Consider the following 17,516-nt stretch of genomic DNA (forward strand, 5'->3'; position numbering starts at 1 on the left):
AGAACACTGAAAACTGATCATAATGTTCAGTTTGATGGAAACTTAAATGGACACACAATCACAAAAAGCCTTGGGTAGAGCTTCACTTCAAATCGTGGCAATGAGTATTTCAAACCAACAAGTATTACTATAGCTGTATACATGCTTTAGTGCCTAACTGTAACAAACTGATGCATTATTAATGACTGGATAAACATTAAGTAATGAGTAAATATAAACAAGTTTACAATGGCTACCAGCTGACTACAGGAAATACAGACATAACGGCAATATAATTTTGATTTGTGAATATCATGTTCTGACTAAGTCAGAACCAAATTCTTGTGTGATATTGTACATTAAATTATCTGGAAACTACTGACTTTCTGAATTATATGTACACATAGCCATACGCATTATACAATAGTGTAGTTTAAAAAAAAATCCTGTAAACATTTTCCAAAACATTTTGCACTGCTGTCTTTCATAGCAGATTACACAGTGAAGGTGCAAGGCAGTGCAAGTGTATGGCATATTGGTGTATACCACAAAGGCAAGGATTATCCTACATGCAGTAAGCTGCAATTACAATGAATCAATATAGCTTTAGAGCAGGAAAATGCAAGCAATACTAAACAGAGTATGTCTGCAAAATCAATAATGTACACTCACAAGTGGTATAACAAGTGAAATTAACATTAAATCAATCCAGTAACAAAAATGTATATTAAAAGTGGTTTTCCAGCTGATCACATTTCATATACAATACATTCAGTATAAAAAGAGTGAGCTATTCATAAAAATATTTAAGGTATCGTTTCACAAATGTTGGGGAAAAATACAGATCAAAATAGTCTCTATATAAAATGTTCATGAAACTTCAAGCATAATTTACTTATAAAGTACACAGGATAGTCCATAACATCAGATTTATAAAGTCTTATTTTTAGATTAATATATTACAATATAAGGCAGTTGTTACAAAAGTAAATCACTGAATTTCTTTAAATCATATTTCTTTCTAATGGTTTGAACACACTTACAGAAACAAAACCAGCCTAAATCCTATAACTGAGAGCCATAAAACGGCTAGCTCTTCTTGTTTGGTACCGTGTTGTACAGCAGCCAACAAGGTCAGACTGTATTAAAGCCACTGAGCATAGGGTAGTCTGAGCCTAAGGAGAATTGCTGGGTCCAGTCCACCACCACAGGCTTGCAGAGTCCACAGCAGCGCAGCTGGAAGAAGTTTACTAGGTTCCGGACAAAACCCAAACTGAAACAAGTAGAGGAGAATTATTTATGTAAGATTGCATTGGACCTCAGTCTTACTATGTACTTCACAAACCTATACTGTTTTCAAATAAATCTGCATCGTGTAGTTCTGGAGTACTTTTATCCAGCAGATTTTCTATCCTACCTGGTCTCTGACACAATGAATCCATAAACAAATAAATTTCAATGACTTAAAAAAAGAGCTTACTTGTATGGATTTTGTCTCAAAGAAACAGATTGTGGTAGCTTTCTCCTTCGTTGCATGAGGTAAATTCTCTCTGGGGTGGTAAGACCATAGACGGCAATCTGTCCACAAAACGGTAAGAGTAAATGAATTATAGCACTCTGTACAACATATGATCAAATTCAGCACTTGAAAGCTAGAATCCACTGTGTGTGTGGGTTATGTACATATTACATTGTGGGGACCACAACCTGTTATTTTGACGTTGTGGAGACCTTTTTTTCCATCCCCATGAGGGGAAACTCAGTTCTATGAAAATCTGTGACTAATCAAAAAAACTAAAAATGCCAAGTCTTGTATTTTGTTTGGTTACTTATGCTTAAGGTTAGGGCTCGGTAGGGGTTAAACTTGGCAATTAGTTTTTATAGAAATGAATGGATGCTCCCCACAAAGATATGAATACAAACCTGTGTCTGTATTAATGTATATTATATTGTATTGTATTATATTATACAGTGGTACCTCAGTTCTCAAACTCATTAGAACTCGAATTTCTTAAAAGTCGACCTAACCAGTTAGAAAAAAAATTACCTAGAGCTCGATCTGAATCAAACCGTGAACGCCGACCGAAGATAACTTGTATGCACGGGAAAATGAGTCACGCAGCACGTCTCTCAGCGGAAACAAAGGGTAACGCTTCAGTCTCATCCTTGCATTGGCAAACATCGTGCATGTTTACACTAGCTGAATACATATAGACAGTAAAAATACATTTAGACAATGAGACAGTAACAGTAATTATTATATAATAAAATACATGTAAAAATAGATTTCTTATTCATTATTTTAATATTAATAATAAACCATGAATACATTTAATTATAATAATATTGTCGTGCCGAGCGGGGACGGAAAGGAGACAAAGGCGCAGACGTCAGGGTATCGGGGAATACGGGGTTTAATTACAGGTAAGTCAGGCAAAACGCAGACGGACAATACAATGACCGAACTGGAGAAACAAACTGAAACGCGGACTAAATACAGAGGGCTAATGACAACAACCAGAAACAGCTGATGACACGGGGCGTGGCACACGGAAGGAGCGGACGATCGGGGTAGGACACATTGTTTTGTTTTTTTTTTTAACTTTACACATTGTTTGGATACATTTATTTTCTTACTTTACAAATTGCTGTTTTGATAAATGTGCTTAGATGTGTTAAGTACAGTATATGCTCTTCTTGTTTTATCCGGTTCATTTTGTGTTTAAATGCTAAAAAAAAAAAAAAACATATTTAAGTGTATTGTTTTGGGACTGGGAACCGATTAATTGGTTTTCCATTATTTCTTATGGGGAAAATTCGATCAGAACTCGAACTTTTTAGGATTCGACCTGGAGTTCTGAACGGATTAAGTTCGAGTTTCGAGGTCCCACTGTATTAATATAACATATTATTAAAAAAAAAACAAGTTCCAGTCATGCAGAAACCTTACCCATACATATTTAGCTTATGTGAAGTGAAATACAGGTCAGGAAAGTTTGAAGTCAAAGAGCAGGATCATCTAGTAACCTGGAGCACTTGGGCTTAAGAACCAAGCTGTACCACAAATTGACAGTTTTCCAGTGTAAATTATGCAAGCTGTACCCGACTTCTACCAGCGCTGAGATGGACCTGCTTACTAGCAAGGCCAAAGCTGGTAGCATCACCATCATCTGATTGGCCAAAATGCACAGAGATACCAGAGATCTATGTGGATACGCATGGATTGTCTAAAGAAAAAAAGGACATATTCTATATATTAATTATTAGTAGTATCGCACATCATAATGCATCATATTAATGCATTTCCGATAGCCTCCTATTGAACAGTAAATTAGCATCTCTGGTTTTACGTCGCCATCATTCTCCAAACCCAGCAACGCTTTTACTGAGCTGACCCTCCTGGAAAGCTGAAGCGAGCTTGAACTGCGCTGTAACTACTTTCTCGTTGCGATACAGCTCGATTCTCGTAAGCCAGTAGAAAAGTGCCATATGATAACTCAAGTTTCACCCCCATCAACTGCAGTAGCCTCCAGCTGTGACCCAGCTAGCTACAAACAGCCTATTTTCTCAGTAAAAAGAAACTGTCGACTTTTGTTACTTGAGTAACATTTTCATGTGGTATCTGTACTTTTATTTAAGCATCAGAACTGGGTACTTTTTCTACTAGTGAAAACTGGCATCATTAGACTGTTGTGAGAGGATTAAGACCAGACAGTCCCAGAGGCACAAACTACCAGCTGTTAACACCTGAGATGTACCATCCCTTCCTAACTGGTGTTCTTTCTCCTGACTGGTGGGCTGATGAATCAGTTCAACCAAAAGAATATTTTATACTGCACAAACACATAGGGGGAAAAAGTCAGAAAGGACACAAGGCACAATATGCCCAGACATACAGACCTTTCTGGCATGTGTCTTTCCTATATGTAACATTCCTATACATAAAGACAATGCTGGGTGAATTGAAACCAATCAACTGATAAGATTACGACCCGCAGGACAAGTTTTTCTACATTAGCATACCTGATAGAGTTGCATCATAAGAATGGCGGAGGACCAGGAGGTATGGAAGAATGTGAGGGCAAACATGTAGAGGAGCCAGGGAGAGCAGCTAGCCAACGCTGTCAGCACTCCCCATGCCCCTCCTTCAGTATAGTTCAGCTGGCAACTCTTGGACCAGTCTGAAGCACAGAAGAATAAGGATTATCCTAGGATACCTTCAGTCAAACAATGATGGATTAATTACTGTTACTGTTTCACATCTATAAGAAAAATATGGTTTTGGAAATGAATGGATAGATGGAAAGTTTGGATTTTATACTTACATATGAGGCTCCCATACAATATCCAGCAGAAGAAGAGACAAAGAAAAAAGAGGAACAGAACAAAATAGGAATGATTCCTGGCCCCTGCACAAAGAACATTATTATTAACAACACTGTCAGCAAAGGAATTGTCTGCTCAAAACCCACTTATGGTTTACCCACAATACAGCTTCTTCTCAATTATTTAATTATCATCTTCCTCCTCAAAACATCAGCTTAATGTTTATCTGACCAACACTGGCTATCAGACAGAATTACAATAGTTACCTATGCAGCCATTGATCCACACAGAGTGGTGGTCTTGCTTGGCGATGCAGGAATCACAAGAGAAGCAGTGATTGGCTCGAATCGGCTTCTGCATCTGTACCACAGAGTAAACAATCATTCTAGGTCTTCTAGAAAAAAAGCTAAATTTTTTTTGAAGAACATTACTGAAAAGAATGAGGCCCTGTTTAACTTACACTGTCCTTCAATATGAATTACTCACCATACAGGAGGTGCAGAAAACTCTAGGATCCAGATAGCCTGCCTCTGCCAGCATTATCACATTCTAGGGAAGGAGAGAACCGTCAACTTCACTGCCAAACAGCTAGTAAACAGTCCACCAAGCATTCCTGTGCAAATTTGGTCTATTTTTACATATTAAGACTTTTTCCTTTTTTTCCAGCCCCAAACATTTCAGCATTTCATTTTTTTCGCTTATATATTTCCAAATACCTGAAATACATCCTGTATTTCGTACCAAAGCACCATCTGAACTGCTACATGACATCCCTTAAACAACTTCATAGCTTGTTAGCAACAAGTCTGACCCAATCCAAAAAAGGGTCTCTCTAAAATTCTGTATCAGAGTTCAAAGACATTTAGGTATACTGTTCAGTGCCCTTCTGCTACTAAAATAAACTATTCGTTGTTATTTTTGTGACATTGCGAGGTAAAAATGGGTGAGGCATTCACTCTTTTCTGTGGCAGCACCTTCTTTCTCTCCTCCTCAGGGGTTTTGATGTACCCAGGGTCCGTCCTGCAGCTTCTGTAGTAATAGTAGAACAAGCCAGCAGCATTCAGGCTGAAAAGTATCTTCACTGTAGCAGTCGGCTGCCATGGTATCTGGAGTTAAGGACCTATCACAGTAATACCACTAAACATCATCAGCCTTTGTAGCAGTACAATGAGAAGGGGGGCTGTCAGAATGACACATTGTATTCCCAGGACAACCCCGTCACCTGGTCTGCCCATCTAATTTGTACTCCTCCCATACTCACCAACCGATACAATGCTTAGATGTACTGGATTAATCGGAAATGTTAAAGTTGTATTTTACATAAATCTGACACTACACCTACTCATTTATTGCACATTCCACTTAAACGCCAATCTGCAGAATCCTTTCCCATTGCAGAATGGTCGGCTTGGTGAAGGTGTTGCCGAGTTTGAGGAGAGACGGTGACATAACACCAAACAGACGGTTATTTACTGTTCACAGAGTGTACATCATGATTTACTATCTGCATTTATTATTTTTTTTACTGTGTGCTAATTTCCGCTAGCACATCTGTGTGAATCACCGTGTAATGCAAGTATCAAATGCATTCGCTTGTCTAAATTTGCATTACGAATCCATTCTGTTCAGCTGTTCTATAGTACTTTAAGTAAGAGGTTGGAAATTTTCAAGTTGCGAATTTTCGGGAATTGTGATCTGTGATATTACTAATAATGAATAATACATAGAATATATGCTTTTTCCTTCAGATAATCAATGTGCAGAACACAGTGGTGATGCAGCCAGCTTGGTTTAGTCATGCTACCGGCCCTTACATAAGCAGGGCCATGTTAGGGTGGTTATGGCTCGGGAATGGCTTGGGTACGGCTTACATACTTTGCAATGGAAAAGTGCCAGTTAGCGCTATGGGTTGGGTAGGGCTCGGTTTCTGGTGGCAGTGGAAAAGTGCCATACGTGTTTTCTACAGCTGCAGTTTCCTTCCTTTGCTGCCACATTTTTGGGGACATATTTCAGAAAATGAAATCAGGTGTAGATCTTCATCCATTTAATGTTTCTGTGAAGCAGAAATATGATCCATCAAATACTCTGACTTGACTCTCACCCTCCCTTTGCTGCCCCTAAGTGGAACTGTATGACATCACATTTATGTCAAAAGTTGCAAGCATGATAAAACAAAATAAGTAAAATATATTATTTTACACATGCACATACATACTGCCCACTCGCAAGATATAGGTCCTTTGTGCATAAATTCAACCCAGGCAGTGATAGCAAGGTGATCTCTTGAAGTTGAGTTCTGCTCATGTGAATCAACCTGACTTTTGACAATTTGGGGGGCGGAAAGCAAGGGAGACCCTGGCCTTCTTATGATTATTCACTTTCAACATGATTACACCCATACAGACCTCCATGTCTCTTGATTGACAGTGTCCCTTAACTGAATAACTGGCATACAGTTTGGCCAGAGGTCATCCAGATCAGCACTCCTTTTCAGAAAGTGGTGGTTGTGCACCAAATATTGCTTTTCCAAAAAAAGGAATAAAAGGTTTGGCCAGAGGCTAGTTATTTCTAACATCTGAGCCCTGACAGCAAACACAGTGAAAACACAGTGGAAGCACAATGACCACAACATCTGAAGATTTACATGCAAGTAATACTTATAGATGGCTTCGTCTAACAACCTAGCAATTTACTTACTGTGAAATTTGGTTGGAACTAGAGATGAAATGGTATGAAAATTTAAAATTACGATTACAGTAACCAAAATTATCAGTTACCATTACATATTATTGAAATATTGTTCAAATGTGCTGAAAATATTCAAAAAGTACTGACACACAACTACATCTGCATGACATATCACAATGTACTTGCCATTATATGGGGAAGTGCAATAATCACTAGGGATTTAGATAACGGGCAAAACATTTGTCTGGATGCGAGCTTTTTGGTACTATAAGGACGTTTACTTACGGCAACAATTTGATAAGTAGATTAGTAATATACCTAAAATATTAATGAGTACTGCGATGCCAATAAGTTAGTAATCTGTATAAATTTTGCATATCCTTATGTTTATGAAATGCGGTTAGCGGAACATGCCACATGTTTCCTTTTCGGTATATCATGGAAGAGAGAAACACTGAGATAAACAGTGATGAAAGGGACAGCTCAGCAGCCATTACATCTTATGAAAGAGGAGATATCATGGATAAACAAGGTACTGTGGTAGTACTTGTTCCAATTTAAAGTCCCAGAAGTTCATTAAACATAAGCATATGCCACATTTATACAGGTCACTAATATTTTAGGTGCACTACTAATTTGCTTAAAAGTAAAATTTTCGTATAGTACTGGAAAGCTGGCATTCAGATAAATGTTTTGCCCATCATCTAAAGCCCTGGTGATTATTGCACATGCGCCATATAATCGCGAGTACATGGAGATGTGATGTCAAGCAGCCCTACACAGAGCTGAAATAAATTTCATGAAATTTTATATTAAAAACCATGACTAAAATTAGCAGCGCTATGTGCTGTGTCTGCATGAACATTAGAATAATGAGTCAATGCCTTATGTAAACATACGAAAACCATATCAAACGTGAATTAAAATTAAAAACCTCCATTGCGCTATACTTGCCTTCCGCCATGTTTTCACTAACACAAAACAAACCCACGTTGCATGAGGCACCTTTACACCTGCGTCTGGAGGACTGTCGCTTACTTTGGTTTAGATACGGAGTTGTGGGTCAGCTGTCTGTACTACTCTCGAATGTTGAATTTCTGTGTGAGAGTTGCATTTGTGCACGAAGGACATACATCTTGCAAGTGGGCAGTTAATATTATTTCACATGCGCAGGTATTATTTATTGGCGAGTACATTTTATTGCGCTTGCAACTTCTAACATAAATGTGACGCCATAGCACTGCTTCAACTTCGAGGGCGCCTTGCAAACTCAATACATACCTGAACACTTCTGTTTGTTGTATAACCTTTTTGGTGAAGAGATTATTAGACAGGAAAAAAAATATGTAAATAATAAACAAACAATTTAGATTTGTGAACTCCAGAATACAATTAGTCTGAACATAAGTGCCACGATGAGGGCTGATAAAACCATAAAACATCATGAAGGATATCAGGCATGAGCCAGAAGCACCATGTGAACAGCATCAAGAAGACAGAGGCCATCAGGAAGGTGGCTGGAAGAAGCTTATTGACATCTGGGCCCACTATAAATCTGCATGTGAACACATACAAAAACACACCAAAAAGAGAAGCAGAATAAGCAACACTAGATAAATCGGAATATTCCTCCTTTCACAGTCATGAAAGCCACTTGATGGGATTCACTACATTGCATTTTAATGTGAGATTAGTGTAACATCTTTTAAAAACATGTATTTTAAAAACATGTATTTTCAGGACATAAGAGGTTTCACAAAACAGGCAACCACTGTAAGGATGTTTGATTTTGATCTTTGAAGTAACATATCCAGTTACTTTGGCACCCCTTGTACCAAAGTTGAATGGCATACATCACAGTTCAGACAGAAGCTCAAATCATTTGGTTATTGAGCAATCAATTGAAAATAAATGATAGACAAATTATTCTATAAAGCCTGGCTGTTTACTTTCCAACCAGCTTCTATGCATTTTTTTTTAAATGCCCTTTTCGGAGGACAACTTTATTTTTTAATTAGCTGAACAACAGAGCAACACATTAAGTGAAGCCACTTCCAATCAGCCCATCCCTGCCCATTCTATGCATTATTGATGCAGTACAGGCAACATGCATCTATTTCACAGCTGCATAATGTGATGAGGCCTTTTGGGAGAGAACTTAAGAAAATTGCCGTAAGCAAAATGTAAGTTATTTTCATGTAACCAGTCATTCATTTCCATTGCTTTGCATTCAGAGACCAGAAGGGAGCGGATCTCCTGGACTTTTAGGGTTTTACAACACCACTCAATGGACCTTCCTTCATCATGTCCAAAAGAACAGGATGAAAAGACTGGGCTTAGACTGAATTCAAATATACCCGCCAAAGTAAGAACCGCTTAAGTATTTTCTGTATATGATGTGTGTTTTAAGAGTTTTCCTTTTCCATATGACATTCATTCATTCATTCATTCATTGTTCAAAACCACCAAGTCTGGAGAACATCTCACGCGGCCGCAGACATTACGCTGGGTTCAATCTAGAAGTTTGCGTCTTGTGACAAACTGACATCCCACATGTGGGATAAAATTAGAGAAATTTAGTGATACCAGTTCACCTAAACAGCTTGTCTGTACACTGCAGGATGAGACTGGAGTACGTAGAACAAATCTACACAAACACAAGGAGAACACACATTGTTCTACACATTGGGGTACCATCCCACCCGCATAAGACACATTATCTCCATAAACTGCTACTCTTTTTTCCTGTAAACCATACCATTATTATTTTTTCTCTATTACACCTCACATTTATTATATTGCATTCAGTAAGATACTGTTATGAAGTCACCAGATAAAACAGGGATTCCGCTGGGACAAAACATTTTATTGCTCCTATGCCTGCATGTACTTCAGCTTGACACAGTCTTTGACAAATAAAAGGCTAATTAAAAATAATGAATTTAAGCACTGTCAAATCAAACTATGTTCCTCTTGGTAGTATTTTATTACCTTACCTTTTCTAAGTGTAAATGTCTTTGTACTCATTTTTGTTTACCTATAGGTGAAGTGTGTATAAAACACAATGGTGAATGGTTCCATTACACGCCAAACGACTCGAACAAAAACAGCTTTTTCACATACATACAACTGCATTACACTTAACACTGCAGCCAGACAGGTGCAGACAACACTGCTAGAGTGTGACGCTTTACATACAGGAATCAGCTGCAGACCTTCTTACCGGATGATGAGGTTGACCATTCCCAGCACGCTGGCCAGCAGAACCCCCTTCAGCAGCCACGACTCAGAGTTTAGGTCAGTGATAGCACCCACGGCCCACAGCACCGCTGTACAGAACACCAACAGCAGGTGGAACTGGGAAATAAGGCAGCACGTACTGTCAGAATACTGTGTATGGCAGGCAGCCTAAGAGCACAACAGTAGTGACATGGGCAAATCGACATTCACACACAAAGGAGTAACTCATTTTATATTCACAGTAACAAACTGTATCAGGAAGAGCATAATACAGGTCTGGTGTGTCAGTCAGTTAAAGCACAGATGTTTTGGCTGAAAAGGAGACTTACCCTGTATCTCTTGACTATGTGGAAGAAGGTGGAATTGGCCTTCATCCTTTCCTGCTTAACATGATTCAACATGTGCACCAACAGGGGGCTGTGCACCTGATTTGCAAGATCGATGGGAGTCTGTCCCTAAAACATGCACAGACCAGCATACATGAGAGAAATAAGCCACCCAAATAAGCCACAAAGGAGTGTCTGGAGATCTCACGCTCCCTATGCGGGCTTCCTCTGGATTATCCGTTAAATAAGCCACAATTGAGTGCCTGGAGATCACATACACCCTTTGTGGCCATCGATGAGTATCTGGATACTCTGTTTCCCTCACGCAGTCCAAAAACATGCCATTGTGATAACCACCATCTCTAATTTGCTGTATTGTTTATGGTATATGCATGTATACGCCCTAGGATGGACTAGCGTCCTCTGGGCTACGCCACAGACCCCCCCTGGGCAAGTGGGTGAAAGATGGAAGCTACAAAACATGAATACACGACCCAATTATTAAGATGATCAATATGCTATTGTATTTGTTAAACAATAATTATCACAGCTACTAAAATATGAACCATCAGTAGTAACACGGCACATATGGCTACTGAAAAGAAAATTTGTGGTCACCTTGGCGTTCTGCAGATCCACGCTGGCTCCAGCCTCCAGCAGGATGTGGACTGCATCTACGTTGCCAGCCAGAATAGCGCAGTGCAGCGGGGAGTTTCTGTTATTCTTGTCCACCGCACTTACTGATGCATTACATTTGATGAGAAAGTTTGTGGGCTCTGGCCTACATGCAAATCACAAAACAGATTTATGTGAGTAACAGTTCATGCCCAGGTTCACAAAACATTACAAGTGCACTCTGATTCAACTGAATTAGATATGGTACCTTACTACCTTTCACAATACAGTTACCCTGAGGCACTTAACAAGAGTGTGTGACATATTAGGTCCTGGATACTAAATTGTTCTTGATAGAAGAGAAAAAGCAAAAACAAAAAAAGATAAGGAAAGGATTTAATTTTGCTTTAGATTTCATTTAACACCACAATACTTACCCAATAATTTTCTGGGCCGCTAACATCAGTGGAGTTTGACCATTGAGATCTGGACAATCAACTTCCTACAATTGTAAATGATTTAACACTTCAGTCTACAAGCATTGTTCCAAAAATGCCTTCACACTAGAACCAGGCACATGCACCATATTTTAGACGGGTTCTATGATCTTTTGAGTTTTTTTTATATTTACATGGCACATAAAATCAATTTTGCATTTTGCAATATTGCATTGCTGAAAACAAACAAGCAACTAGTGGTAGAAGTGTGGCTCAACACTATTCTCACTCAAATCCACATCCCTAAACATTCTCACTGTTTATACAAGGACAAATGAACATGTCCTACAGAATTCAATCTGAGTAGAACACCAGCAAAACAATTCATTTAATCTAAACTGTTAATTTATTCAGATTTTAATAAGAGGGAAAATGAACTGTTAATAAAATGCAGGGCATACTGGCGCTATAACCTGTGAGTAAAGAACAAACACAGTCTAAACTGTCTGCCACTGCACACACACCTGTCCCTTGGCCATCAGGTAGGCAGCAATGGGCATGTGCTGGAAGAGTACAGCTAGATGGAGGCTACAGAAGCCCTCTCCATCAGACAGTGATGGGTCAGCCCCATGCCGCATTAAGAGGATCACCATAGGGAGGTGGCCCTGCCTGCAAGTGGATCCATGCATCCCAGGCACATGCAGAAATACATAAGGCAAAGACAAGGAAGAGGCAAAAGTCAAAATCTCCATCTAAACACCCCTCCCCTCACCCAAGAAATTCTATGTGCTTTGATACAATTCTTTTATCAACAATCAAATAAGACAGACAAGTACCTCCAAGTACACTTGGGCAATAAAACACAGTTACCTTATGGCCCAATGCAGGGGTGTTGAATTAAGATCACCTCCTAACTGGTCAACAATGGCACCTTTAGAAATGTAATACCTTGAGAAAAAGCACAAAGTGAATAACAATAATAAAAAAAAAAACCTTAAAAAGGCCTTACAATGCACCAAGCCATCTCTCTGTCTTCTAACTGATTATTTTGATCTGGGGCTCAGGGACCTAAAATCTGTAGGCCTTAAAACATTCATATATATTTATATTCAAATTCATATATAAATGTCCATTAAGGTGTCTCTCGTGTTGTATCACTGAAAGATCAACACAGCATTTCATCGAAAGCATCATATTTCAGGTAGTGTTGTTCCTAAAAATCACTGAGCGTGAAGAAAATATTTAGGCAGGTAAACAAGCTTGAATGGAATGAAAAATAAAACACAGCATACATTTAAAAACTTTGTAGTGGAACTGAGTCTTACTTGACAATCTCAGCCCTGTTGTTGATGGCAGCCCAATGCAACAGAGTGACATTCTCCTTGTCTGGCTGCCGTACATCATATCCTGCATCAACTAGCTCCTTACATCGGTCCAGGATGCCAAACCTAGATACAGATGACCAATTAATTACTGCACATGAGGAGCAGGGGGACCTTGTTTTTATATTATTGCAGCTGAATTAATGACTATGATGAAGTGCCTCTGAAACGTAACTCACTCAAAAACAAGTTCAGTATGCAAGGAAGAGATGAACAGTCAAGCTTAAGCACAAAATAAATTTACAAGAAACATGGACTTAATACCTTTAAAAATAAATGGAGAGATTAATTTTCATTTGAACAGGTATTGTATACTCATACCAAGTAATTTGAGGATACCTTTTTTTACTCTATAGTGAAAACTATGCTGTTGAGTATCATCTAGTCCTTAGTCAATTTTTCATTGCAATGAAAGGAAAATTTAAAATTAATTAATTAGGTCTGTATAGTAAAATATATCAACACTCTATAAAAGTGAATGGATCTTACTGAGTGGCCTTTACAATGTCCCAGCTACTGCTGTCATCCAGATGCGGTCGCCTTTTCGGTTGCTTTGTGGGGTCCATTGTAATGTCAGGCCCTGGCCCAAACTGTGTGCTCATTCCAGACATGAAGCCATGTACCATTGCGTTGTGCCCATGCCACTGTCCGTGCCCATGCCCGTGCCCATGCCCGTGCGCCCCAAGTCCCTGACAGTGGGCACCATGTTCTTGGAATTCACTGCCCAATTGACTCTGAGTGGAACACTGCAAATTTCAAAGCATATGTAAATAGACATATTTATTGAATTATTCATTCACATAAATAACTCCATTATGCAGATGCCTATGATATACAACGTTACATCGTCTTTATTCCTAAACAATGTTATCCATCTTAGGGCAAAATAAAGTCTTACTCGTCTATATGCATCAATGCCGAGTGAATATGTGATACATATTTTTTTTATCAGGCTTTTTACTTTATCTACACTACAATAACTACAATAAAGGACAAATCATTGCTAATATTTAAACTTAAGAACCACTTTTGGAGACTGACGCCACGGAAAACTCTCCGTTGACAAAAATACGTTGAAAACCCTGGTGTGGGTGCTACTCATTTAGCCACATGATTTCTGGTATCTAATTTCTTAGTTTATACCAAACATTAATGGAAAAAATAGTCCACGAAGTGACAAAAGTAAGCTTATCCCCGTGCTGGAACGAGTAATTTAATAATAAGACACAGTAGAGATATCTTTAAAAATCGGATAATTAACCACTTTACTAAACCACACTGACACGTACATGCGACTTGCCTTAAACTTACTGCCAGTTACTCTGCTGCTAGCCTGCAGCTAGCTAAACAGACAAAGAGCTGGTCAGGCAGCTTCAGAAACACATGAAAATAACACAGAACGAGCTACATTTTTTTCCAGATTAAGCTTATGGAAAAATATGTGCTCCACCTTACTTCATTTTGTCCATTCCAGTCCATAATGTTGTATATACAGAAGAAAAACTAAAGCCTTTCTCCACCGAAGCGTCTTCTTCCGTACTTCACAACTTCCTAGAGACGAGCCACACAAGATGGGAGCCCATTGGTCAGTTATGTCTTATCCCCGCCCAGGACACGTCTGTTAAGTTACTGTTAAGTTAACAGCGTAATATAAAATAGAAAACGGGTTGTAACATAAAATACTAATTAATTCCATATAAATTCCCTTAAAATGACAAATAAAGGTTGTGCCATGAAATGAGTACTTTACTGTACAATTACGTCTGTAATATGAAATATTTATTCTAAAAATCCCTTGAAATGCTGTCTAAATAAATGTTTCGCCGTGATATTAATATTTTATTGTGAAATTAACAGTCTAATGTAATTATTTCACTTCTAATTTGTATGAAAAACAGTTTTGCAATTAAACAAAGTGGCTCACTGTGAATTGGGTTATACTACCAATAAAATCTGCAATCTAAAATCTTAATACATTAAACAAATAGCACAACAAATACTCAATGCCACTTAACAGAGAAATTCTGTCAGCTATGCTTGTCATACACAGTATATTACTCAAAACATCCTTTAGTCAAGCCTGTACATAGGAGTACTAACCCAGTAGCTGGAAAATTGTATGAAAATGACAATTGTTCATTAAAGAGTTTAAACCGGACCCCGTGATTCTGACGGATCACCTGTGGTGGGCTAATCTTTCGCACTCCAGCACAGAAGTTAGGTTCAGGTAGCAGAGGCCAGCATAAATACTCCTGTCTCCTTTTCAAACTGTGACATCACAAGGACCAAGACAGACTGCTGGATTCAAACCCGAGTGAAACGGGGTTTGAATCCGTTGAAAACGTTGCGCTAAAACATTTGTTCCATCATAGGAAACAGAATTCATAAACTGGGCACTTCTGTACACCCTGCAGTTCTGTAGGAGCCTCCAGCCTCTGCCCATGAGGATGTGACTGATCTCCTTCACCGCACCATCAGTATTGGAGTACCAAGTCCAACAATGCGGCTCAGGGCATTGGAACCAGGATCCAGCAACCTGCAGCCCCTGACCTTTCGCAAAGTCGAGGAACATGGAGCCACTGTCACCCTAGTCTCCAGACCCATAGGGACTGACACAATCCTCATAGCTCTGTCAGTGCCTGTGGTGGCATTGAAGTCACCCATGACCAAAGTAGTGTCACCTTGTGGGCACCCATCAACCACCTAGTGAAATTGCAAGCAAAATGTCTTCCTCAAAGAGACATCACTCACCGCGATCAGAGCATACACTGAGACAACAGACAAGACACCCAAGGAGTGCCTGAGTCTCATAATACACTCCTTGAAAGGAGTGACATCAGACACCATTGGGAGAAGCCGATCCGACAGAGCAATAGGTATTCCCTGAGTATAGCAGCCATCAGAGCGACCAGACCAAAAGTAGCTGTACCCACCTGCAGAGATCTGTCCACTCCCTGGTCTGTGTACCTATGATGGGTGCTGGAACCAGGATCCAGCAATCCACAGCCCCTGACCTTTTGCAAAGTCAAGGAATATTGTCCTCCTTTCACCCTGTTGAAATAAATAAATATAAATATGATAACGTTAGAATTAATAGAAGCAAACTCTCAGGGTCTGCACATGCATTTACATGTATATAACACTTTTATTACCTTGTAAATAGTCTGCAGGGTTTGCAAACAAGCCTACGCTTTTGATGTAGCTAATTTTAGGTGTAATGGAATAATATAGATTTGCTGTAAGAATTCCTGAATGAGCATGAGAATCTGAAACCATGAGTGTCACACCAGATGTGTGTAAGCTGGCAACCCTGCATTGTTTCTTTAAGTGTATATTTGTTTACATTATTTTATTTAGTTGAAAAGAGTTTATAGCCACTGAACACAAGCTGCTACATTTAATTCAGTTCATTGAAAGTATACTGCCATTAACTTATATGATGAATGTTTTTATTTTAAAATAAGGGTTTCACTAACATTGCCAAGACTGACTGATGTGACATTTCATCACTGAAAGCCAATGGGGACTTTAAATGAACCAAGTATTTAAAACAATGTCTAGGAATTTGGGGATGCTTTCCACTCCAGATATTTTTGTCATAGATTTTATTTCATGTATTATATTTTTCTTATAACTTAGTCTTTATCTTTTCCTTTTATTTGGATGTTTGCCTGGAATGCCATTTCTTCTATTCATCTATTGGTTCTGTGCTGCCTGACTTGAACAGCATTATGGGGTGGGGGGGAAACAAAAACAAATATGCAAATTCGTTAGGCCTACTTAATTAGCATTGGCCAAATGTTAGGTGAAGAAGAAACCTTCCGCAAGAAGGAGTGAAAATCTTAGGGATCACACATAAGAATGGTAAACCTTCCCTCTACTATAAGTCGCTTTGGATGAAAGCGTCAGCTAAGTGAATAAAATGTAAAGTACATTTTTATTACGAACAGAACGACGTACGTGCCACTGTTATCTGTCACAGCGTCAGCAGCTGTGTGCGTCCGTTCAGTTTCGAAGGCTCGGCTCCTATTCGCCACCTCCACCGCTACAACCACGCCTCATTTGCCTTTCTTACGCCCTGAATCACGGTCGTAAATTATGGGGGGGTTGTAGCCCCCCCCCCAAATAAATCAATACCAGCTAATACAACCCCCCCAATAATCATGTTTCCCCCGCAATGGGTGGAAACCTCAACCCCTCCAATGTTCCAGCCAAAGTTACGCCCTTGCCCTAAATGCAACTTAAGTTCATGATTCACCTTTTCTGTATGAACAGGTATAACCACTCAACCCATTACGATGAGTTGTATCCGTGAGCATTTGCATTGTGTACCATTATCTCCCCGTTTTACCCAGAATACTTGCATCTCCTTCAGAGTTCATCCGTGTGCGAGCGATTCCCGATCACCTACCCGCTAAGCGTGATCACCGGTCCCCGGTGTGAGTGTGAGTCTCCGCTTTCCGAGCCTTCAACCCCCCCGGAGAGACCAATCGGCTTTTCACGTAATTTCGAATCCGTCTCCC

The 17,516-nt window shown here is 39.3% G+C and overlaps 1 protein-coding gene across 4 annotated transcripts; it reads right to left on the minus strand.

Moving 5' to 3' along the window:
* Positions 1 to 65: 65 nt before the first annotated feature.
* zdhhc13 (zDHHC palmitoyltransferase 13) lies at positions 66 to 17,512 on the minus strand. 4 transcript variants are annotated; one of them, XM_072718121.1, is made up of 19 exons: positions 17,405 to 17,512; positions 15,927 to 16,044; positions 14,449 to 14,544; positions 13,483 to 13,739; positions 12,937 to 13,059; positions 12,482 to 12,559; positions 12,136 to 12,280; positions 11,612 to 11,676; positions 11,178 to 11,340; positions 10,563 to 10,688; positions 10,217 to 10,350; positions 8,448 to 8,548; positions 5,280 to 5,407; positions 4,792 to 4,854; positions 4,572 to 4,665; positions 4,305 to 4,388; positions 4,003 to 4,160; positions 1,460 to 1,557; positions 66 to 1,252 (listed from the first exon to the last, which is right to left on the minus strand). In XM_072718121.1, the coding sequence occupies exons 3-19, from the start codon at positions 14,470 to 14,472 to the stop codon at positions 1,114 to 1,116; spliced, it is 1,980 nt and encodes a 659-aa protein (XP_072574222.1). In that variant the 5' UTR covers positions 14,473 to 14,544; positions 15,927 to 16,044; positions 17,405 to 17,512; the 3' UTR covers positions 66 to 1,113. The 4 variants fall into 4 exon arrangements, with proteins under 4 accessions (XP_072574222.1, XP_072574220.1, XP_072574221.1 ...); XM_072718119.1 differs by having other exon boundaries at positions 5,262 to 5,407; XM_072718120.1 differs by lacking the exons at positions 15,927 to 16,044; positions 17,405 to 17,512 and having other exon boundaries at positions 5,262 to 5,407; positions 14,449 to 14,561.
* Between the last annotated feature and the right edge of the window lie 4 nt (positions 17,513 to 17,516).

The sequence above is a fragment of the Paramormyrops kingsleyae genome, chromosome 11, assembly GCF_048594095.1.
Source record: "Paramormyrops kingsleyae isolate MSU_618 chromosome 11, PKINGS_0.4, whole genome shotgun sequence".
NCBI classification, from domain to species: domain Eukaryota; kingdom Metazoa; phylum Chordata; class Actinopteri; order Osteoglossiformes; family Mormyridae; genus Paramormyrops; species Paramormyrops kingsleyae.